Source organism: Xenopus tropicalis, chromosome 5 (assembly GCF_000004195.4).
Source record: "Xenopus tropicalis strain Nigerian chromosome 5, UCB_Xtro_10.0, whole genome shotgun sequence".
In the NCBI taxonomy this organism is placed as follows: Eukaryota; Metazoa; Chordata; class Amphibia; order Anura; family Pipidae; genus Xenopus; species Xenopus tropicalis.
The window spans coordinates 45,808,759-45,835,030 of NC_030681.2; the positions used below are offsets into that span (position 1 = coordinate 45,808,759).

The 26,272-nt window shown below is 42.3% G+C and overlaps 2 protein-coding genes across 2 annotated transcripts; both read left to right on the plus strand.

Annotated features, from left to right (window-relative positions):
* The first annotated feature begins 1,794 nt into the window (after nt 1-1,794).
* On the plus strand, nt 1,795-5,227 carry LOC116411094. Its single transcript, XM_031903012.1, has 2 exons — nt 1,795-2,193; nt 2,298-5,227. The coding sequence occupies exon 2, from the start codon at nt 3,296-3,298 to the stop codon at nt 4,910-4,912; it is 1,617 nt and encodes a 538-aa protein (XP_031758872.1). The 5' UTR covers nt 1,795-2,193; nt 2,298-3,295; the 3' UTR covers nt 4,913-5,227.
* Nucleotides 5,228-6,170: 943 nt separating this feature from the next.
* Nucleotides 6,171-10,116, plus strand: LOC116411075. Its single transcript, XM_031902948.1, has 2 exons — nt 6,171-9,871; nt 9,976-10,116. Exon 1 carries the CDS (start codon nt 6,188-6,190, stop codon nt 9,395-9,397), a length of 3,210 nt encoding a protein of 1,069 aa, XP_031758808.1. The 5' UTR covers nt 6,171-6,187; the 3' UTR covers nt 9,398-9,871; nt 9,976-10,116.
* The last annotated feature ends 16,156 nt before the right edge of the window (nt 10,117-26,272 follow it).

Genomic DNA, 26,272 nt, shown 5'->3' on the forward strand with positions numbered 1-26,272 from the left:
TCCCAGCCAAGCCACCGACACATGCACCCACCCTCCCAGCCAAGCCACCGACACACGCACCCACCCTCCCAGCCCAGTCACCGACATGTTTATGGGAAATCTGTTTATCTCACAGGATTTATTAATGTTAGGGAATGAGGAGTTATATATATATATATATATATACTGTATATATAATGCTCGTAATTCTATAATTTGCTCGTATCTATATACTCCAATGATCCTCCACTAGGGATATAGGATTCTCGCCCACAGTGAGTAAGTCGCTCTTGGATTTAAATAAATACTTACTCAAATCGAGCCTGGCCCCGAAGTTCCCCCTGGGCCTGACCTGAACCATTCAGATTCACAAAGGATATTAACCAGACAGCTTTATTAGAGATATACATTAATACAGAGTATTACAATACAGAGTATTAAATAATAGCTCATACGCCCTGAAAGCTCGTGAGGACGTGAGGGAACAAATTCAAGTACAAAAATGTTGCCATTTAACCATTTCATCCTACATGGGGCTGATCCCATGGCAGCCAATCATTAGCCTTGTTTTAGCATATCTGTGTCTCTCTGTCCATCTTTAGGAAAGGATTAAGTGTCTCACTGTACCAGCACAATAGCCCAAAAAGGTATCTCTCTGGTAAGAAATCTACATCAGCGCAGTGTCCCAAATGGTATTTCTGCAGTTGGTGTTTCTGAGACTATTTGTGACATTCTTAACCTTGCACTAGGGATACTTGTGACACGAGACAACAGATGCATTCCTTGTTCTGTAAACATTCTAAGGCCCAAGTACAGTAAATAGAATGACCTCTGGTCTTGATGTCTAAAATCAACCTACAAGTGCAGTTGTTCTGTGCCTGTGTCCTGTTCTAAATCTAAATAACTAAAATAAACGTGTTTATAGCATAAATCTAAAACACCAATATCTACATTCCTAACAGCAAATGATCCAGAGGAAGGAGAAAAACCCCACAGGGAAAAAATTCCTTCCTGACTCCTAGAAACGGCAGTCAGTTTTACACCCTGGATCATGGCTTTATACCAACCCACCCTCCCAGCTCACTCACTGACACACACACACCCACCCTCCTAGCCCACTCACCGACACACGCACCCACCAATACACGCACCCACCCTCCCAGCCCACTTACCGAAACACGCCCCCACCTTCCAAGCCCACTCACCGACACACGCACCCACCCTCCCAGCCCACTCAGCGGCACACCCACCCACCCTCCTGGCTGCCCAGTTACCGACACACCCACCCTCCTGCCTACCCACTTACCGACACACGCACCCAACCTCCTGCATGCCCACCCATCAACACACGCACCCAACCTCCCGCCCACTCACCGACACGCGCTCCCACCCTCCTACCCCCCAATAACCAACAAATGTACCCACCCACTCACCAACACACACACCCACACTCCCTCCCACCCATTCACCGACACACGCACCCACCCTCCCGCCCACTCACCGACACACGCACCCACCCTCCCGCCCACTCACCGACACACGCACCCACCCTCCCGCCCACTCACCGACACACGCACCCACCCTCCCGCCCACTCACCGACACACGCACCCACCCTCCCGCCCACTCACCGACACACGCACCCACCCTCCCGCCCACTCACCGACACAAACACCCACCCTCCCGCCCACTCACCGACACACGCACCCACCCTCCCGCCCACTCACCGACACACGCACCCACCCTCCCGCCCACTCACCGACACACGCACCCACCCTCCCGCCCACTCACCGACACACGCACCCACCTGTAGCTGCCCGCCCAAGCCAACCTAACATTTGAGCTGCATAATTCATTGTGACTGTTAATGTAAGAGAAGTTTATAGCAACTTAGTGCAAATTTGCAGTACAGAACAATACATATTTTTATATACTCTGTTGTATTGTAAGCAGAAAAGTTAGTCCTGCTGTTAAAGTTCATTTGTGTGTAGAGTAACAGCCAGCAGCATCAGCTAATATAGCCAGCTAAGCACAGGTCATTACAGGGTCAATCTGAGTACTCTAGTCACCTGACAGTCTAGTCCAATCAGAACCCAGCCTCACTCTGGGAGCTCTAGAACCTAGCCAGACAGCCAGCAGCCATCTTAGAGACAGAATCTTCAGAGAGCATGTCAGAGTAAAGAAACTGCCCTTAAGATCCTATGAGGCGAAAATAGGTGAGCTATCTTTGTTTATGTGTACTGATTAATGCTGCTAATGACAATGTTATTGATTATATGTTAGAATATACTGAATACTTCTTTTGTATGTTTGCCCCTAGTTCTACCACTTTCTACCACATTCTACCGCATTCTATGCGCACTTACTGCACGTATATCGCAACAATATTAATAAAACTGATCATCTTTGTTCCTGATTCCCTATCCTGATGATGTTACCAATAAAGAAAGTTATTTTTGTACCAGTGGTATGTTCTTAAAGTCTTTCAAGGATCCGAGGACAGTTACAGTAGAACTATTACCCTCTGAGGAGGCGAGAAGACGCACCTCATCAGAGCTACAGCAGAAGTCATATCAAGTGTGCCTCAGAGTGTAATTTCAAGCCCTTAAAGAGACAGTGCGCTAAAAAGTTAAACAGCACTGTAAAGCTAACCTGCCTTTTCTGTGGCCATAGAGTTGACAAAATACCACAGAAGAAGTACAAATAGAGCCCAGTATTGCACCCAAGTAGATGTATGCCTCTCCTGCAGCCTTCAGAGTCAGAGCATTGCCACAGCGAGAGCGCACATATCGACAAGCGTGTTAATGCCCAGAGTGAAACAACCACGTGCTGCAATTCACCCAGAGACATCGCACACAAGCAGAGCAACAATCCTGAATGCTGCATCTCAGCTAGTAAAGACACAGACAGCATTCAGAAAGTAACTCAAGCAAGCCACAGACATTCACAGCTGCATCTCTGCAAGCAAAGACACAGACCGTCAGCATCCTGTAAGCAACTGCAAGCAAGCCAAAGTCCCTCACCTTGCATCTACTTCTGCAAAGACTGATCCTGAGTGATTTCTAACTTCTATAGAGAGACACTTAATTTGAATCAGCAAGCCGAGTCACTGTATCCTGCTCTTCACATTAAGGTCAGGGTTTCCTGTTTATTCCTTATTGATGGTCATGTGCTGACTTTAACACATTAAGAGGTATTGAATAAAAGGTAATAAGAACTTTTAAAGAATCCAGAGATATTTGCATTATAGGGACTTTATGTGAATTTGAATAAAGTTATTTATTCCTTTGTGTTTAACTTTAACTCTTTCAGGTCAAAATGTCTGTTTATAGTGATTCAATGCCATTGATAGAGGGTGAAGTGTTAAATAGTGAGAGATATTCCCTACAGCAGAAAGTATTAGAGTTAAGGGAAACCTTAAAGTCAGAGATAAATCCTGAAGAGATAGAAAGGATAAATTGTGACATAAAAGAGTACCTGTCTAAGATAGAGAAATTAGAAGCTGAGCTTAGGGAGTCTCAAGCAGTCTCAGAGCAGATAAGCCAGTTGAGACAGTCATCTCGTGAGAGAAGACCTGCCCCAAAAATGCTAGAATATATGCAACAAGAGGCTGCACACAGAGAAAGGAAATTCAACCAAATGTACATAAAATGGAAAACGCACACTAATGAGGTTCGCATGAAGCTAAAACAAGAGTGTACAGAGCATGAATTATCCAACATGATGGATGCTGTAGAGAAACACGAGTTAGATATGAAGACAACATATGAGGAGCTAAGGTCTCACACAGTACCCTCCCAGGACATTAAAAGGAAGATCGATACATGCACTGCAATAACAGCAGATTTATTAGGGCTTATGAGAATACGATCAATTGAAAACGACTTTGACGCAGAGACAGAGAGAACAAGGCTACTAGAACTTTATAAAAGGGATTATGCAAAGTCCGTATATGGGTCCACAGTTTCAAGAGTAGCATCTTCTAGCAAACATTCTAGCCACTTATCTAAGTGCACCAGTACCTCAGCCAAAAGAGTAGAAGCATCTGCACAACTTGCCGCTAAAAGAGCTGAGATTGAGATGGAAGCTGTTATCGAAGCACAACGTCAACAATTAAAAAAGTTGAAAAACCAAAGAGACATCGAGGTCATAGAAGCTAAACTTAAAGTATATGCTGAAGAGGAAATAAAAGAAAATGGTGATAGATCCAGAGCAGTACTTCCCGAGGGAACAGATCCCTGTCCCTCTATCCTCACTGAGGAAGACAGAAAGAAATCTAAGGCAGTGTGTAGTGAGAGAACAGATCCCTGTCCTTCTATCCTCACTGAAGAAAACAGAAAGAAATCTAAGTCAGTGTATAGTGAGAGAACAGATCCCTGTCCTTCTATCCCCACTAGTCATCATAGTGACCAAGGAAATGTTGCAGCTATTGCTCAAGCAATACATGAGACAATGGTTCTTACAAGACTTCCAACTCCTGAACCAACTGTATTTTCAGGAGACCCATTGAAGTTCATAGAGTGGAGTACAAGCTTTGAAGCACTTATTGCACGTCGCTGCTCCAATCCAGCAGACAAGTTGTTCTACCTACAGAAGTATGTTAGTGGAGAAGCAAAGAGTGCTCTTGAAGGTAGCTTCTACAGGAAGGATGAAGAAGCCTTTAAACAAGCATGGGAGAAGCTGAAAACACGGTATGGTCATCCCTTTGTAGTACAGCGAGCCTTTAGAGAAAGACTTAACAGTTGGCCAAAGATAGGCTCTAAAGAGTATGTTAGGCTTAGAGAGTATGGTGACTTCCTGCAAGCATGTAGCAACGCCATTCCTCACATAAAGGGTTTGCAAGTACTGAATGACTGTGAAGAAAATCAGAAAATGTTACTTAAGCTGCCTGATTGGGTGACCTCAAGATGGAATCGTCATGAACTAAACAGTTAGACCAAGGAAAGGAGTATCCCAGTTTTGAAGAGTTCTCTTCATTTGTCAATTCAGAAGCACGTATAGCATGCAATCCAGTGTCATCCCTCCACATTCTGAAACCTTTGGAAGGAAAGCCAACGAGAGAAATAAAACGTGCAAAGGTCACTTCATTTGCAGTCGATACAATGACTAAAGACCATGATACCAATGAGAGTAAGACTAAGGTCATTGATGTACTGAATAGAGAGAAAGCACGGACAGAGAGTCACACACCTCTTCAATGCATGTTCTGTGGAGAGAACCACTCCATCTACAAATGTCAACAAATGAAGGAAAGGCCGGTAGAGGAGAAGAAAAGATTCATACTCGATAACCAACTCTGTTTTGGTTGCCTAAGAAAGGGACACAGTGCCAAGGACTGTAAAAGAAGAGCCACCTGTGGCATTTGTAAAGGACGTCACCCAACCCCGTTACATGAGGATCGCCCAAAAAGGGATAGAGCTTCAACACACAGTACACTCATTGAGGGAGAAATCATATCCACACTATCTTGCTGTATGGTTAAAAGTGAGAGTAAGAATACGTCAATGATCATCCCGGTGTGTATCTCATCTCCAGGAACAGAAGGCAAGGAGGTACTTGCTTATGCATTACTAGACACACAAAGCAGTAACACATTTATTGACCAAGAGGTCTGTGAGAAATTGCAAGTGGCAATGGAGCCAGTGAAGCTGAAGCTCTCAACGATTATGGGAAAAGACTCATTAGAAGATAGTCAAAGAGTCACAGGAGTAAAAGTCAAGGGACTTTGCTCAGATGTCACCATAGATCTACCTCCGGTCTATACAAGAGACTTCATACCCCTTGATCGTGAACACATACCTACCTGTGAAACAGCCAAAAAGTGGAAGCACCTATCAGTCATCTCTCATGAAATACCCCCTCTGAAGGAGTACCGTGTGGGGCTCCTGATAGGTTATGACTATTCTAAAGCATTGATGCCACGACAAATAATAACAGGAGGTGATGATGAACCATATGCCATCAAAACTGATTTGGGATGGAGCATTATTGGAGGACCACAACAGGCTGCAAGCTCAAGACAAGTAACCGGGTTATGTCATCGCATATCTGTCAAGACGTCACTAACCCCAAGTCCTGCTGCAGTGATCAAGATTCTTGAGTCCGACTTTGCAGACACCAGCTCAAAGGAAAAGAGTATATCTCAAGAAGACATAACTTTCCTACACATCTTGGAAGGAGGCATTCAGCAAAACCAACAAGGCCATCTAGATGCCCTTACCTTTCAAAAAACGCCCTGACCTTCCATACAACAGGAATCTTGCCTTAGTACGACTAAGACGTTTAGAGAGGAAGCTGGGAAGAGAGCCAAAGTTCAAAGGCGACTATTCCAAGTTTATGGAAGGCATCATACAAGACGGAGATGCAGAAAGAGCCGACCATCAACCAGACCTGGGGAAGGTTTGGTACATTCCACATCAAGGTGTCTATCACTCGAAGAAACCAGACAAGATAAGAGTGGTGTTTGACTGCTCAGCAAGGTATGATGGTGTTGCATTGAACGATTATCTGTTAACGGGACCAGACCTCACAAATATGCTGTCTGGTGTTCTCGGTAGATTTCGGAAATACCCCATTGCTGTCATGTGTGACATTGAAAAGATGTTCCACAGGTTTCATGTGAAAGAGGAAGATAGAGATTTCCTGAGGTTCCTATGGTGGGAGAATGGAAACACTAACACAGAGCCTGTAGAATATCGCATGAAGGTTCATCTGTTCGGAGCAGCATCATCCCCAGGTTGTGCCAATTACGGTATGAAACACCTTGCCAATCAAAACGAAGGAAATTATCCATCTGCAGCAAACTTCATTAAGAAAAACTTTTATGTTGACGATGGACTTGTAAGCCTGCAATCAGCTGACTCAGCAATCAAATTAGTGAAAGAAACTCAAGAGTTGTGCGCAAAGGGAAATCTGCGCCTTCACAAGTTCATCTCAAACAGCAGAGAAGTGTTGGAATCCATTCGTGAATCCGAACGTGCATCAGCAATGGAAAACGTAGACCTAAACTACGATGATCTTCCAGTCCAGAATGCACTTGGCCTGAGATGGGATGTTGAAAATGATGAGTTCTTCTTTAAGGTCTCTATTGAAGAGAAACCAGCAACAAGACGCAATATTCTCTCCACGGTAGCTTCTGTGTATGATCCATTGGGTTTCTTAGCCCCAGTAATCCTCAGAGGAAAAGGAATACTCCAAGAGCTGTGCAGACAGAAGCTAGGTTGGGATGACTCTATGCCAGAAGAACTGAGGCCAAGGTGGGAGAGTTGGATCAAGGATTTACAACATCTGCACGGAGTCAGAATACCAAGGTGCTTTGCACCCCACGATTTTGGAAAGTATGAGAGAATTGAACTGCATCACTTCTCAGATGCTAGTAGTTACGGCTATGGCCAATGTTCCTACATCAGGGTGATAAGAGATGAAAAGGTACATTGCTCCCTTGTCATGGCCAAGACCAGAGTTGCACCTACCAATGTTCTCACAATACCAAGACTGGAACTATCGGCTGCTGTAGTTTCTGCTTCAGTGAGCAAGTTCCTGAGAGACGAATTAGAGTTCAAGGTAGATGAAGAGTACTTTTGGACAGATTCACAGGTGGTTCTAGGCTACATAAATAATGAAGCTCGAAGATTTCATGTCTTTGTGGCGAACAGAGTTCAAAGAATTCGAGAAATTACTGATCCAGACCAGTGGTACTACATTGAGTCAGAAAGGAACCCAGCTGATCATGCTTCAAGAGGTCTTAAAGTTTCAGAAATGAAGGACTCAAATTGGTTTACAGGCCCAAAGTTCCTATGGGAAAGGGAAATAGTACCCATCAAAAATTGCCTAGAGCTATCAATGTCTGATCCTGAAGTGAAGGTCATTCAAGCCTTAAACACAACAACCAAGTGCCAGGACGATATGCTCGAAAGACTATCACGATTCTCCAATTGGACTACAGTAGTAAATGTAGTTGCTCGAATTCAGCGTCTGGCAAGACGAACTAGGAAGTTTGAACCCTTGAACGTTGAAGAAAGAATGAGAGCTGAGGATACAGTTATAAAACTCATTCATCAGAAATTTTACAAAGAAGAATTAAAGATGCTCAGTCAAGAACCTGGAAGGATCCCCAACAACCACCCTTTGCATCAACTTAATCTTATCCTACAGGATGGTATAATAAGAGTGGGAGGAAGATTGGAAAATGCACCTTTATCTTTCAGAGTGAAGCATCCAGCGATTCTTCCCAAGGATTCTACCCTTACAAGCCTGATAATTGATCATCATCACACAAGGTCCTCACATCAAGGCAGAGGTCTAACCTTGAGCTACTTGAGAGATGGTGGTTACTGGATTGTGAATGGCAGTAAAACTGTAGCTAAACACATAAAACAGTGTGTACTGTGTCGGAAGACTCGAAGGCCGACAGAAGACCAAAGAATGGCAAATTTACCCATGGATCGTGTAGAACCATCGCCTCCCTTCTCTTATTGTGGCATGGATTGTTTTGGTCCATTCTACACCAAGCAAGATCGTAAGGAGCACAAAAGATATGGTCTACTTTTCACGTGTCTAAGCTCCAGAGCAATCCACATAGAGATGTTGGAGAATATGTCAACTGATGTGTTCATCAATGCTCTTCGATGCTTCATAGCCATTAGAGGCACCGTAAGAGAAATCAGATCTGACCAAGGTTCTAACTTTGTTGGAGCTAAGAATGAGTTAAGAAAGGCTTTAGAAGAAGTAGACAAAGAAAGGATAACCATGTTTCTGGCAGAGAGACAATGTGACTTTCACATGAATGTTCCAGATGCAAGCCATACGGGAGGTGTTTGGGAGCGTCAGATAAGAACTGTAAGGAATGTTCTGAGTTCAGTACTAAAGCAGAGTGCTGGAAGAATAGATGATGCTTCTCTGAGGACTGTATTTTATGAAGCTATGTCCATTGTGAACAGTCGTCCATTGACAGTTGATAATATCAATGACCCAACAAGTTTAGATCCTCTGACTCCAAATCATCTGCTTCACCTAAAGTCCACTCCCATACAGCCACCACCCGGCAAGTTCCTCGAGGAAGATTTGTATGCCAGAAAGAGATGGCGACGTGTGCAATATCTGACCGAACAATTTTGGAACAGATGGAAGAAGGAGTACCTAGCTAATCTCACTATCAGACAAAAATGGCATACTCCTAGGAGAAATGTTCAAATAAACGACATAGTGATCGTCAAAGAAGAGGACATACCCAGAAATCGATGGAGAATTGCTAAAGTTCTTGAAGTTCAGAAAGACAATGACGGATTGGTAAGAAGAGTGAATTTACAGATGGGAGATTCCAAATTAAGTAAGAGAGGAGAACGTCTCACTACTCCACTCATCCTAGAACGTCCTATCCAAAAACTGGTTGTTCTTATCGAGAATAATAATAATAAGTAAAATTCCCTTAATCTATGCAAACCAACTCAACAACGAATGCATAAATTAAAGGTAATTTGGTGGGAGTGTAGCTGCCCGCCCAAGCCAACCTAACATTTGAGCTGCATAATTCATTGTGACTGTTAATGTAAGAGAAGTTTATAGCAACTTAGTGCAAATTTGCAGTACAGAACAATACATATTTTTATATACTCTGTTGTATTGTAAGCAGAAAAGTTAGTCCTGCTGTTAAAGTTCATTTGTGTGTAGAGTAACAGCCAGCAGCATCAGCTAATATAGCCAGCTAAGCACAGGTCATTACAGGGTCAATCTGAGTACTCTAGTCACCTGACAGTCTAGTCCAATCAGAACCCAGCCTCACTCTGGGAGCTCTAGAACCTAGCCAGACAGCCAGCAGCCATCTTAGAGACAGAATCTTCAGAGAGCATGTCAGAGTAAAGAAACTGCCCTTAAGATCCTATGAGGCGAAAATAGGTGAGCTATCTTTGTTTATGTGTACTGATTAATGCTGCTAATGACAATGTTATTGATTATATGTTAGAATATACTGAATACTTCTTTTGTATGTTTGCCCCTAGTTCTACCACTTTCTACCACATTCTACCGCATTCTATGCGCACTTACTGCACGTATATCGCAACAATATTAATAAAACTGATCATCTTTGTTCCTGATTCCCTATCCTGATGATGTTACCAATAAAGAAAGTTATTTTTGTACCAGTGGTATGTTCTTAAAGTCTTTCAAGGATCCGAGGACAGTTACACCACCCTCCCGCCCACTCGCCGACACACGCACCCACCCTCCCGCCCACTCGCCGACACACGCACCCACCCTCCCGCCCACTCGCCGACACACGCACCCACCCTCCCGCCCACTCGCCGACACACGCACCCACCCTCCCGCCCACTCGCCGACACACGCACCCACCCTCCCGCCCACTCGCCGACACACGCACCCACCCTCCCGCCCACTCGCCGACACACGCACCCACCCTCCCGCCCACTCGCCGACACACGCACCCACCCTCCCGCCCACTCGCCGACACACGCACCCACCCTCCCGCCCACTCGCCGACACACGCACCCACCCTCCCGCCCACTCGCCGACACACGCCCCCACCCTCCCGCCCACTCACCGACACAGGCACCCACCCTCCCGCCCGCCCATTCACCGACACACAAACCCCCCTTTCCGGCTGCTCGCTCACCAACATGCACACCCACCCTCCCGCCCACTCACCGACACACGCACCCACCCTCCCGCCCACTCACCGACACATGCACCCACCTTCACATTCGCCCACTCACCGACACAAGCACCCATTCTCCCGCCCACTCACTGACAAGCACACCCTCCGGCAGGCCACTTACAAACACAACCAGACACGGACCCACTCTCCCGCCTGCCCACTCACCGACACGCACCAAACTCACTGACAATAGTCAATACTTTTAGCTCTTGCTTTAGCGCTTGCTTTAGCTGTGTCCCTGAAACAGAAAAGAAAGAAGTGTGAAAAATGGATCTACGAATTAGTCCTATTCCTCTTGGAATCAGGGAAAGGCTTGGGAATGGAAAGTGAGTAAGTCAAGATGGTGAATCTGCAGGATAACATGTTTGGTAAGTCAAGGTGGCATTAGTAGAATGGAGAGATTGTGTACAGTAAGAGAAGATGTGTCCGGGGAAGGGTCCGTAATTGTTGGACATTGTATATAGCTTGGCAGAGCAGAATCAGTACTGTAACTGTGGGATAGTGTTTACAGCAGTGCTTCTCAACCTGTGGGTCGGGACCCCTTTGGGGGTCAAATGACCCTTTCACAGGGGTCCCCAAGTGATACAGTTTTATGGGGTGCCCCACTGAAATTAAAGTGTATATTTGCAGACCTAAATCTTGGGTCTGTGTCTCCGCCCGGCACTAAGATTAAAGGCATCTCCAAATTGCATTTTGGGGTAAAATTCCCCAAATTTGCTAAATTCAGTGAGAGGAGCAACATCCGATAGTCTGGGGGGCTGTAACCCAACTATTCCCCCTCATTTTACAGCTAAAATAAGGTTTATTTGTCAAAAAATCTCTCAGAGGGTAAGTGCTCTTACCTCACTCCACAAAGTGAAACCAACGGACTAAACCAACTAGATTTGAAGTCACCTCTCATCACATGACAAGTGCTGCTATTAAAGAGGAAATGTACCCTATTGATGATTAAGGTGTATATGCAATGAAATTGCCTTTAGATGTACAGTACATACATAGATTATTCTGTACAGAGAGCATTGCTTTGTATGTGTGACTTTTTGATGCAGTTACTGTGCTGCCATATCTGTGGGAGAGATCTGCTCATTCATTAGCCATGGTTTTAGTCAGTGTTGCTGCTATTGCTAAGTCTGGTGTAAACAAGGGGTTCCTTAATTTGTAGGGTGTCCCTTCCATAGCCTGAATAGTGGGTAGAGATGGGGGTAACACTCCCCCATGGTATATACAAGCTATGTAAGGGGGGCAGATTTCTTCTAGTACAAGGGCAGCAGCACAAATCATTCATTACTCTGGCAGTGACCAGGCTGCTTGGAAGTTGGACCATGAACTATTATCTAAGTAGAAGCTATTGCATCTTGGGAAACACGAAGTGGCACTGCAATAGTAATACAATATGTCATGCATGTTACTGAATCCTCCATAAATCAGGGCTGCTTGGCTGCCTGGTCACATGATGCTGTGTGTGAGTGTTGCACTATATGGCTCTGCCAGTATTGCTTGTGTGTCTGTTTGTATGTGATTGTATCAGTGTACGTAAAAGAGAGTGTGAAAACTATTGCAATAAATCTCAGTAAAGGACAAAAGGAAAAGGAAAGCCTAATTCATCTGGGCATTGGTTTGTTTCCTGCGCTGGTGTTCCTTTAAAAAAAAAAAAAAAAAAAAAAATTAGGTTTTCCTTGTCTTTTAATCATTCTAACAGAATATATATATTTTTTACCTAAGACGAAAACCTTTGCCTTTTAAGGCCTTCATATCTTTGCAACTGGCATCGGTTTTGGGCCATCTAATTTTCCCTTAGTTTTGGCTGAAGATTTAGATATAAAGTTCCTATCCTCCATGTCCAACAGGCAGCCCAAGAGGGCAAATTTGGACCCCCTGTGCTCAGCTGTACCTCCCATGCTAGGCGACCTAAATGGAAAGATTTCATATCAAATTTTTCGGTGAAGCAAAATGGGACAGATTTGCTCATCACTCCCTGTAGCGTTCCTCTGTATTGCTTATTATTTTTATATAATTTGTATGTTTGATATATACAGGGCCGCCATCAGAAATCACGGGGCCCCTCACAAAAAAACATTCTGGGGCCCCCTCCCACTAGTACAAAGGACTCACAGATATGAGACATTGGTAGCCAGCAGGGCTCCCCTAATACATGGAAGTCAGCAGTGCCCCCCCAGTACATTGGTAGCCAGCAGGGCCCCCCTAATACATGGTAGCCAGTAGTGCCCCGCCAGTAGTGCCCCCCCAGTACATTGGTAGCCAGCTGTGCCCCCCTTCCCCCAGTACATTGGTAGCCAGCTGTGCCCCCCTTCCCCCAGTACATTGGTAGCCAGCTGTGCCCCCCTTCCCCCAGTACATTGGTAGCCAGCTGTGCCCCCCTTCCCCCAGTACATTGGTAGCCAGCTGTGCCCCCCTTCCCCCAGTACATTGGTAGCCAGTGTGCCCCCCTTCCCCCAGTACATTGGTAGCCAGCTGTGCCCCCCTTCCCCCAGTACATTGGTAGCCAGCTGTGCCCCCCTTCCCCCAGTACATTGGTAGCCAGCTGTGCCCCCCTTCCCCCAGTACATTGGTAGCCAGCTGTGCCCCCCTTCCCCCAGTACATTGGTAGCCAGCTGTGCCCCCCTTCCCCCAGTACATTGGTAGCCAGCTGTGCCTCCCTTCCCCCAGTACATTGGTAGCCAGCTGTGCCCCCCTTCCCCCAGTACATTGGTAGCCAGTGTCTTGTGCGGCGGCTCCTCCTTGGCGGCGGTTCCTCCTTGGAAGCGGCGGCGGCGGCGGCTTCGCGCTTCTCCGGCGAGGCCTTCCCTGTATGACACCTCGGCGCTTCTGGGCACCGGCAGAAGACAGGCCCTTTTATAAGTTTGCGTCCCGTGCGTACTGACGTGATGTACGCACGGGGCGCGACCAATAGGATCCCCCGCTGACCACCAATGACAGGGGGCCCGGAATCGATTTAAGGGGCCCGAGCTACTAAGAAAACTTTAGCACGGCCGGGCCCCCTTTTAAAGTTAAAATCGCCCGGGCCCGGGACGGCTGTACCCCCTGTGCCCCCCTGATGGCGGCCCTGGATATATACAGCCTTCTATTGTATAGCACTACAGAATATGGTGGCATTAAGTTTTGACTAGGTCTGTGCAGGGTATTGAACAACATCTCTTAACACAAAAAAGCAGGCTTTTGAAAGTATGATTGTATGCATGCTGTTACTCCCCCAGGCTGATGGAGTGTGTCCCAGATATTGGGACCGATTCACTAAAGGTCAATAAAACAAGCGCTACTTATAGCATCCGTTAAAAATTTTATCGCTTCTTATTTTTTGCGACTTAACGCTCGATTCACTAAAAGGACAGACGTCATAATTAAGACGCAATGTTCTTTGCGTTATTTAACTCGCAATGAACGTTTTTCTTACGTTACCACGTGCGTTATTTCCCACTGCGCTCGATATATATTACACCACGTGCTATATTAGCGCACAATTTTACGCACGGAACCATTCATTTCAGAAAACTACTGTTCTGAAAATGACCATTTCCCTGCAAACTGGAGGCTGCATCACTCTAGGGCCAACACATACTTGAAAAAATCCCACTGCAAAGTCCATATTGTGTTGCCAAAAGCTCACGAACCGCAATTTTCTTTAAGTTCCGTCTGCCCCAAGTAGGTGTTAATATTCGCACAGACTAATGCGATATTTAGTGCATTTAACACTTCATATGTGTTTGTGAATCATGCGTTAGTACTATTTCTATTCGCTAATTAACGCAATGTGAGGTAAATAACGCATGCGAAATGACTTTAATGAATCAGGACTTAGTTATCGCATGCTTTTTAACGACGTGTAACTACTCTGTTAAATACTCTATTTGCCTTGAAGGTGAAAAGGCAGGAAAACATTTTCTGTAGGGATCAGGAATCTACCAAATTGTAATTTTGCTTATAACAGTAGGCTATAAAGTTTCCTAGTACAGGTATCGGACCCCTTATCCGGAAACCCGTTATCCAGAAAGCTCCGAATTACGGGAAGCCCGTCTCCCATAGACTCCATTTTAATCAAATAATTCAGAATTTTAAAACTGATTTCCTTTTTCTCTGTAGTAATAAAACAGTACCTTGTAATTGATCCCAACTAAGATATAAATAATCCTATTGGGGTTAATTAATGTTTTATTGATTTTTTAGCAGACTTAAGGTATGGAGATCCAAATTACAGAAAGACCCCTTATCCGGAATACCCTTGGTCCCGAGCATTCTGGATAATGGGTTCCATACCTGTAATACACTCAGTAAGTAATATTACATGTTCCTCTCACCTTTATCAAAGCAGGTGGAGCAGCATTATTGCACATGGAGAACGGGAAAAATGTACATGCTTTTCAAGTAGCCCAATGACCCGAAGTGAAACGTAGGGAAGCAGGGGCATGACAGATACGTTGGACAGACTTAGCCACTCCCAGTTGCAGGTGATTCGTTGATTCATAAGGGGTATAAATGCTGGTAAACCGCTCCAGCTTCTCAATCCATTTTAGTCAGCATAGTAAAACGCCCACCCTCCCTCCCTATAGAGGTGGAGATAGCGGAGTGTTGTTGGCGGGGTGATTGAGTTGGGGGAAAACAATGGTTGGGTTAGGAGGGGAGTTTTATAGTTAATTGGGGCTGGCATGCTTGGAACCTCAGGGGTAAGAAAGTGGATTAGGAGGTGAGTTTTGTTGGGTAGTTGGTTCCGGGCTAGAAGGGCAACTGGCGGCGCCAGCTGCGCTGCGCAGTTATTGGATTGTTACAGTGTTTGGTTATTTAAAAGTTGGTTTGTTTGTTATACAAACATTTGTGTTATGTTTGAGATGTTTTGTTTCACATTTGTTATTTATGTTATGTTTTAAATTAAAACTTTGATTGTTGTTAATACATTTTCTGCGGCCATTTTATCCCAAGAATTGGTGTTTATTGGGGATGGTAAGTAAAGAGGTAAAAGGGGGTGTTGGTTGGGAGAAGGGCGGGTCAGGATCCGACGTTACTCATGTCATGGTTTTGCTGCTCCCACACTATCACACACAGGTGAGTGAGACCCCCAAACATGTGGTCTTCTTTTGGTTCATTTAAAATGTAGAACAGGGATATCCAACCAAAGCCTGCTAGATGGATACGTTTGTGTAACTGGCAGGGACATAACTTTTGGGGCCCAGTCCCCCCTGCGGAGGAGGTTCTGGGCCCCCTCTGCGAAGGTCTGTGGGGATATCCCCTGGCACCCTCACGACTGTGGGCTCTGCATTCTCAGTAGTTACATCACTTGTAATTTAAACATTGAAGGGGTTGTTCACCTTTGAGTTAACTATTAGTATGATGTAGAGAGTAATTAATTTATTATTTGTGGTTTTTAAATTATTTTACTTTTACTCAGCAACTCTTCAGTTTGGAATTTCAGCAGCTATCTGGTTGCTATGCTCCAGATTACCTTAGCAACTATTGAGTCATTTGAATGAGATAAGTAATGAAAAGTAACAATAACAATTAATTTGTAGCCCCATAGAGCAATAGTTTTTTGGTTGCTGGGGTCACTGACTCCCATTTGACTGCACGGAAGAGGCAGAAAAATAAGGCAAAAAATTAAACTGTAACAAATAAATAATAAAGACCAATTGAAAAGTGAACCACTCCTTTAAATAAACCCAACAGGATTTTTTTGCCACTAATATGGATTCATTCTGTTTAGTTACCATCAAGTACAAGGTCCTGTCTTATGATTACAGAGAAAAAGGAAATCAGAGGAGATGCCTTCCCATAATTCTTAGCTTGCTGGATAATGGGTTACCGGATCCCATACTTGTACTGCATACTTTAGATTGCAAGACGAACAATGGCACCAAGAGTAAGTCTTCCCTATAAAACTACTTTTTTAGAAAGTAGGTAAAAATGTCTTTCTTTATTTTATGAAATTTCTAACAATCCACAGAAATGCTTGACTATACTGCGTAAAACATCTAAAAAAATCCCCACTATTACTCGCCTTTATCCTACAATGTGTGAAGAAAGCTGGTACCAATTAACTTTGAGGGGAATAAGATTTCCATATCCTACTGCCCTGCTGTTTTAACACAACAGCACAATTTTTATATCTAAACCCTCATTCCGTAAAACCAAGTTGTATTCCAAACTACTCACGTACTAGTATGAGATATGGTGTTGGATTGGGAGGTTAAAGTCAATGCACTTGATCTTGCAGATGTGTTTATGGACCAAACAATTCATGGATAAGGAAAGGCTAAGTCACTTGGGGGTGCCAAAATATTAGGCACCCCCCAGTGAATTTAATCGCTTACCTTTTACCCCAGGCTGGTGCCCCTGTTAGGAGAAAACAGCACCAGCCCTGGGTATCTGCAGCGAGTGTTTCCTCTTCCTTTTTCCTTCTGTCGTCAAAATCCTTGGCCGGCACATGTGTAGTTAAAGTTCAGCATTTCACTCTACTACGCAACAGCACGAAGAAGGAAGAGGAGACCACGCTCGCGGCTACCCCAGGCTGGTCAGGTTTTCTCCTAACAGGGGCACCAGCCCGGGGTAAAAAGTAAGCAATTAAAGTCACTTGGGGTGCCTAACATTTTGGCACCCCCAAGTGACTTAGCCTTTCCTTCTCCTTTAATAAAGGAAGCCTTTGTATGTAATTTGGGGTTTAGGTTGTAGCCACTTTTCACTATTGAACAACAAGGATCAGGAGAAACTAACAGGAAAGCTGAGTTCCAGTGCTCAGATATTGTGCCACCATGTCACTGGGATAAATATATCCTGCCCTGAAGTAAAGTATTCTTGATATGCTTCTTCCAAAAATCTTGGACTTTGTTCTGGACTTTCAACATCAACCTAAAAAAGGAAATTGAAAAATTGCATTTAGTCAGAATATAACCTACAGTAGGCAATAGTTTATTCACATGACTTTTGTTAAATGTAAAAATACAGATAGGGAAATCTCAGCTAATTATGGGAGAAAATGAAACACATATTGGTATATTACAGGTATAGGATCTATTATCTGGAATACCTGCTACTGCTGGGGTTTTCCAGATAAGGGGCCTTTAAATAATTTGGATCACCATTGCTTAAGGACATTAAAAACCCCAATATCCACCAACACAGATTTATGTCAGGTTAAAGGGGACCCGTCACTCAAGCAAATTGTAAAATAAAAGCCTATTTCAAAATAAATAAACAAAACTATATAAACTAACTTAAATATTATGGATGTCAATCATATATTGCCCTTCAGCCTCCATATAATTCATCCTGTAAGTAACTTTACACATAACTGGTTTTGTTATATGGATATTATTCATTTGTGAGATAGAATGCTTGTTAAAATTTACAGAATGGAGTTCTGTAATATAATTGTAATATTATAATATCCTTTTGTGCACAAACTTGATTTTTGTTCTCATTCTTCACTGGAAATATATCTTTTGTATATTTTTTACCAGTATATATGTCCACACATTAATTCTGTGTACTGGGGATTGTTTTTTGTATATAGAATGTATTTTTGTAGACTAAATGTGCTTTGGACAAACGGCACCCCATATAATCGTATATATGATGATATGCTGATGCAATTAATCATTTCTGTGTTGGTATAATGTGCTGGGGATTACAGCCGCAATGTCTACATGGCAGTGAGTGCTGCTAAAACATGCTACAAATCAACAGTGTCCTGTGAGTGTATTATGTCTAATGCAACTCCAAAATGCAAAACTGAAAAATTTTTCTCACCCTCTTTGAACAAAAACTAAACTTACAAAATTCTCTCTATAACTTTCTCAAAAGTAAAAAGAACTAAAACTTATTTACTCAGTGCTGCGGCTGGCGTTTTATAAATAATAATAATACCTGGTATATAACTCCCTTGTTCCATCAATTTCTACTTTTAAGCAGAAATGTATTAACTGGTGGCAGGTTTGCTGAAGGTTATATAACTTGTACAAAGCAACCAGCCACCTGTTGGCTAACTGCACTTATAAACAGTTGTTGCCCCATTGCTACAGTTTGGTTATCCTGAAAATTTGGTGAAAACACACGTTAAAGTGGGTGGGGTTCAATGGGCATGGCCACAAAAAGCAGGGGTGAACAAAATTGCAGCAGCACCACAGATCCTCTTATTTCCTGGCCCCCCAACCAAAAATATCTCCTGTTGCCTATAAATCATTGTATGTAGGCTGGTGCCTTTATGTGGGCAAGTAACTACCTGTTGGTTTCTTTATAACATTATATTTTGCTATATGCTGCTATATAGTACTTTTAATCTTTCAAATGTTTTTATTCCTCAGAAATTTCAGAGCTGTTTCATAATACATTGTAAGCTCTTGACAGGGATATTATTCCATCTGTGTGTAGAAAGTATGTATTCTCAATGTCTAATTTATAATAACTATATCCCTGTTTACCCCAATGTACCTTGTATATTTCTGGTCCTTTAGAAATGAATACAATAGAATGTATTAATGCCTGTTTCTGAATCAATCATATACTAGGTATTGTATTTTATGGCGGTCATATAAGATGGCAGTGTTTATCTATTTTAAATAAATAATATAATTTATTGATTCAGGTGGCAGAGCAATAATTTTAGGGTGAAATGAATACCACTTCTAAAGGTAGCCTTACGTCGGCAGAATTAAGTTGCAGATTCTGCCACTTCAGACTGAGTTGGCAGTTTATCTGAATGTGTATGTGGCCTACTGATGGGCCTGCTTACCTGGTATGTAGCTAAATATCATACAGATATCAGTTAGGCAGGAGCACATTGTTGCAGTCCTCATCTGTTGGGTTTCCATAGGCCCCAATGGCCCCAGTGGATGATTGGATAGATTAACCCGATTTGGACAGCATCAGGCTCAGATCTGCTTGTTTGGCATGTATGGCCACCTTAATTCTACACAAAGCTGTCAATTAAATGCAAGGAGTCATTAGTAAAGAGGTGGAGCTGCATGATATGTTATCTTAACTATGGGGCTGTTTCTTTTTGGTAAGGAAAAGTTTCTTTTACTCACCCCTATGCCAGTGGACAGGGGCAGTGACGTAACAGGGCAGTGGCCCTCCTGCAAAAAAATCTCCCTTCTCGCCATACCTCATTGCGTCTTGACGCTATTTTAGAAATAAAAGGTAGTAGAGGGGCCTGGACTGCAATACAGCAGACAGGTCAGCTTTATAGGTAGTTTCGCCACTGGACAGGGGTCAGGTTTTACTTATCATTGAGACCTGAAGGACTCTTAATCTCCAAATTTTGCAGGGGATGACACTAGTTAATGATCTTTCCTACTGCTGTGACTGTATATATTGTTCATGGGTGGGTGTAAGTAGATACTTCTGTTTTTTTTAGGATACCTGTACATGTACAAGTGTGATTCCAGTATCTACTTATGTTTCTTTATAACACACAAGGAGAATGCCAGAAACATTGTTTCATAGAGAAAGTACAATGCGGGTAGGAAGCTTTGTGCTGCTGTTCTGTTATATACACAAGCATGCCAGTTCTCATCAATATCCATATACACTGAAAGGGATTTTTCTGGATGCGCATATACTTTACTGTCAGACAGTGCTATGTGATGTAATCTGGACACTGGGAAATTTGTGCAAAAAATGTCCCTGGGCTCAAGGTGTCAGTAACTGTTTCAAATTCAGATTTTATTTTCAAAATTGCATGTTTTAGAATTAACATTTATACAAAAGTCCTCCATTTATCCTTGAGGAAAGTTTTTTTCTGTAAGAAGCAAAAATGCTTTCTTGTGTTAAAAGGCAAAAAATCCCATTCGATGAAATTGTGATGTGATTATGTATCATTATAGCGGCAAACCCATCTTCATTTCAACAGAATAGCTATAAGTTTTATTTGCACAGTGGTTATTGTGTCATTATTGTGGCATGTAGGGCTATCACCACATCAAAGAAGTTGTAATTTTCTCCATAGTTACAAAGTTGTTTGAATGATGAATATTCATTGAATAGACTTAAACGTGTCGGACATATCACAGCAATGAACGGCTACTTGCATTAGCTCATTAGATTATTTCATGTTTTATATTCAAAGCCTTTTATGTCTGTAGCTCATGTTTATAGGCACATTGTTACTGTCATAAGAGAATACTCACTATAATGATATGCCATACTAGAACATTAGAACAGAATTCTCCATACACTATGCAGATTGGCATTTAGAGATCACATAGTCTGTTTTTATCTAGGGATGCACCAAATCCACTATTATAGGATTCGACCAAACCCCAAATTCTTTTGTGAAAGATTCGGCTGAATAACAAACTGAATCCAAATCCCGATATCTACGGGGCCCAAAGGTTTACCCACGTGCCGGATGGGTTCGGGATGACCTTGGCACACTATTTGCATGGGACCTTACATTGCCGACTTCCGGATTTATAGGAGCATGCCTGCCCACCCATTTTGTGACATCATCAGCAGGGTGGGCCGGACAAGGGTGTATAAATAGAGAGGAGTAGCTGGGTCGTCTAGAGTTTGGGTTGGGAGTGGGCAGGATAGGATCGGGTGCAGGTCGAGTTTTACTCATCAATAGTGATGGGCGAAATGTTTCGCCAGGCATGGATTCATGGCAAATGTCCGCATTTCGCCATTGGCGGATTGTTTCGCGAAATGGATCAAAAAATTTGGGGCAGAAAAATTTGCAGCGCGTCCAAAAATTGATGCCCGCGTCAAAAGAATAGTCGCGCGTCAAAAAAGAATAGTCGTGGATGTCAAAAGAATAGCCGCGCGATAAAAGTATAGCCGGGGGCGACAAAAGAATAGCCGTGGACGACAATTTTTTTTGACGCACGCCATTTTCGCCGTTTCGCGAATTTTTCAGAGAAACGGGACAGATTTGCTCATCACTTTTTTGTCACTTTTTGACATCATCAGACAAAAGCTGTGATAAAATCAGCATCAATTGTGATTCTTAAACCCATAAGCCTTTCCTAGAGAAAGCAAACACCGGAACCATGGTACATTCCCTTGTGGCACTTTGATTACAGTTTTAATTACAGTTCCAAAACCCTCAACTTTCTTTTTGTCAAGTAACTCATAGTAGCTATTGGGGTATGTTTACAATCATTGTCTTGTTGTTGGAGCCATTCCCTTTTCAGCTTTAGATTTTTGGCTGACCGTTTCACATTGGCGTCCAGAATTTGCAGATATCAAGTTGAATCCATTCTTTCCTCTACACACACAATATGTCCTGCGCCACTGGCTGCCACATAAGCACAAAGCATAATGGATCTAATTTTTAATCGTTTTTTTCATCGAATGCTGCTCCTTTTTTTCTTTAAACAAACCTTTGGTGATTGTGAGCAAATAGTTTACTTTTTAATTCATCAGTCTACCTTCTACCTCATCAGTCTCTTCTGCTTCTTGCCTTATAATACTAACGTCTTCATAATTATATTAAAATAATAATTATTATTACAATAATATTATATTTTATTTTTAGGCAAACTAGCTCTTAAACACTTAAAGGGGAACTCCACTCATACACAACTTAAGCTTTTTGAAAACTAAACATGATTACAAGTAACTTTGCAATATACATCAATTGAAAATATTATCCAGCCTTTTCATGATTTTTGATGTAATAATATGGTTTGGAGCAGTTACCCAGTCGACTGTGCTTGGCTTGCCTTCAGCCTACATCACACCGAATCCCACAATTCCCTGCACATGTGATGTCAATAATGAAAAGGAACATCATAAGGCAATGCATTGTGGGCTATGCCATTCCTGTATGCTGTCTGTAAGCTGTAAAGAAGTTATTACAATTTGTACATCAGTGTTTTAGTCCCTCCTCCCCTGCTAGGATGCAGAAAGAGAAGAACTGTTTTGCAGCTGGAGTTCAGCATATAAAAATAGTATTTATTTATACTTTTTAAAGGAACAATATACCTACATAGTGATAGGTATATTAAGGGTTTCTGTGTTGTGTGGTTCCACTTTAAACATCTTACTTATTATCTATTCAACTGTATTAGGTTTAGTTGAAGGGAAAAAAAATATGTGAACTACATGTATAATTTGCTGCTATTATGAATAATAACTGTAGCATATTATCTGAAAACTGGATTTACCAATGACTGTTAATTATAATATAATTAAGTGTATGCAAAGTAAATTGGATCACAGATTTCTGAAGCAGAGTTTAGATGTCTAGTTAATGATAATTACTCCTCTATAATATGAATGAGCTCTTGATTCAACATGCACAATCACATAAAGAAAGATTGGGCATATTGGGGTCCTTAAATTGAAATTAATGTCTATTTCAGTCTATAATCATAGAAGAGAATAAGCCATTTATTTTGGTGCCTGAAATTGTAACTTATTAGAAGACAGCTCTTTAAAGTCTTGGAGATAGCCTCCTGACTCAAAATCTGGTTTAGAATTAATTTCATACCTCATTTGAATTTATGATTATTGTGACCCAACCTTACCAACATTACACATGTATTGGATCCCACCCCATAGGCTAAGGACGTCTATTCTAATCCATCATTATTATTTCCCTATATAGATTATTTCAATATTTAACATTTTTGCATACTCAGAAATACAGAGGTGTCAAGTATGGTATGGCAAGTATGGTATGGCAAGTATGGTATGACAAGTATGGTATGACAAGTATGGTATGGCAAGTATGGTATGGCAAGTATGGTATGACAAGTATGGTATGGCAAGTATGGTATGGCAAGTATGGTATGACAAGTATGGTATGGCAAGAAAAACAACAACTCTCACAGCCCTAAGATCAGTGCCATGAAGAAATTAAGCTGCAAAGGTAATTGGTAAAGCCTAAGACTAGGGTGTTATAGAGGTGTGAAACATTTGACAGACAGTGACTGTATATAATGAAAAAGAACCAGCACGGGCTAAGGTTACTGTGCTAGGAACCAGTGATGGATTTCCATCCAGCATAAGCTATGGTGCATGTGCTGATTGGATTGGAAAGGGCTACCCCACCTTCAACTCCTGGATTTCACAGCAAGTCTGACAAAGTACACAAGGGGACACAGCATAAAATGCCACTCTAGGTATGGGCCCTCAGGTGCCTATAGAAACCCTGTGCAGGGGCCCAAAACCTTTATAGTTTCATTTCTTTAGTTGCTGGGCAGAAGCCTGTGTTTCTAAGTTACTTTATTTACATATATATATGTTATTGGCCCATAAGTGACCACTTCCTGGCACATTTTAATACAGTGATTAGAAATTTCTTTACTTTTATTATGTAGGCATGATTGTCTGTGTCAGACTTTCTTCTCTCAGAAAAATCCTTCAGGGCGTGTCATGAGCCTGCGCAGGTCCCTCCTCTTTCCTCTCTCCACCTCTCCTCCTCCCCCTTCCCCTCTCTGATGTAATCTATGTTGAGAGCTGTTCCCTGCCTGCATGCCGCTGCCTGGAAGTGAAGTCAGAACAAGCTAAAATGGCAGCTGTTATCTTAGGCAAACACAGGGAGCTTCTAGGGCCGTTTAAAGGTATGGTAAAGCATTCTGCAGAATAAACATAGTGTTGTAGCTTGCACTATTGTGACTAATTTATTGCCAATAAAATGCCCAAGTAGCTTTTCTTCTGCATTAAGCCCATTGGGTGCCAGAGAATTCAGTTGGTGTATCCACCAAATCTCATGCTTTCTGGGTAATTTTTCCCTATCCCCCCCCCCACCTTCTGGGCACAGACACCATCTCTAGAACCATAAACCTTAATTAATTTGTATTATGTCCTTGCTCAATAAAATGCCTAGATGCTGGTAACTTCATATTACCTTTCTTAATAGTAGATTGATGCTGGGAGATTCGTGTCTTGATCTGCAAAGTGGTCTCCCCCACATACAGAAGGTCACATAGGCAGACCAAGACATATTTCACAATCAGACAGGTATGATATCAATCTGGTATTCCTCCTCAGTGCCTAGCTGTACAAAGCACCAACATATCATTACAACACTGTACTGTACTGTGTGCACAATAGACAAGTACCTAATAATACAAAATATGATAAAATAATGTTGCTTTATAAGGTCTTAGACAAAATGGACCGATAGGGATGTATAATGTATTTTGTATTCCTCTTTAGAACCTTAACATTGCTGGCTTAGCAAAACTGTCACAGAATTGTATCTAAGACTATGACTTTTATATGAATTTGCCTATTCCACATAATCACTAAAAAAAACACTGACTAAAACTAATACAAGTGTGTAAAACATGGGACTTGTTGCATGGCAACAATAATAATGTTATAGTCAACAAATAAACTGCATTTTTAAAAGGAAATAAAGCAATATAACCAATTTCATTTCTATAAAACTGTGCGACACATTATTCCCATATTTTCTAAAGAGTACACCGAATAAAGTTTATTTCTCTGATCTAAACCCTCTGAACTAAGAACAGAATGAGCCGTATCACAAATTAAACAGAGATGGATGATCTCCAGCAATAATTCATAAGAATGCTTGAGGGATAAAAACACAGAATAAGGTTGTGCCTGTAAGGCAAATAAAATAATTGTGTGTAGTGGATTGTCATTAAGTTATTTAACCCTTTAAGTGCCAAGGGACGTAGATTCTACGTCCCAGGTACCAAGGGACCAAAGTGCCATGGGACGTAGAATCTACGTCCAATGGCACTGTCGGGTTTACAAGCGCTGCGCTCGCTTTTAAAGCAGCGCAGCGCTTGTAAACCCCTCAGATCCCCCTAGGCAACGAGCAATGAAGACATACTTACCGATCCGGGTCCCCCAGCCGCACCGATCGCGTCGCCAGCCAATGACAGCAGTGGACACGCGTTGATGACGTGTCCACTGCTGTCCCTTTAAATAGCGCCGCCTACTGTCGGCTCCCTCACTCCTGCTGCGCACTTGGGACAAGATGGAGCTCCCCTGCTGCCTTCCTGCTGGATTGATCGCCCCTGATCGCCCCTGATCGTCTGCCTGCCTTGGGTAAGCTGAACTACAACTCTCTACCACTGTTTATTTTGCTTATTTCTATCTCAACTGTCTAAAAAAATTTTTTTTTTTTTTTTTTGCATTTTTTCTTCTATCTTTGTCATTATTACACTTTTGTACACATACACACTTATTTACAACTTTCCCAAGCACACACAGACACTTACACACACACTTACACTTACACTTTTTTTTTTTTTTTTTTTTTTTTTTTCTTTCTTTCTTTTCTTTTCTTTCTGTCTTTGCTTTCTTTGGCAGTCTTTTTTTTTACTAAAACTTTATTTCTGATCTTGCTCTATAATTATCTGATTTATTTGGTTGCATTTTAGTGTTTTTTTGGCATTTTCATAATTGATTTCTGTTTTTGAATTATTCTATTGCACTGTAACTTTTTTTATTGCTATTTGGTGCTGAATTTGCAGTGACGTTGGTGGATCCAGGGCTCTGACCACCGATTTCATTGCAATTATTGTTCTTCTGTTGGTTTAGGTGGTTTTATTGGATTTTACGGTGTTTTATCTTTGCATTGTTCTTTATTGTGTGTTTAGTGCCCCCAAAAAGGTTGCTTTTGCAGTGACATTGGTGGATCCAGGGCTCTTACCGATTTCATTGCAACTATTGTTCTTTGATTGCTTTTAGTG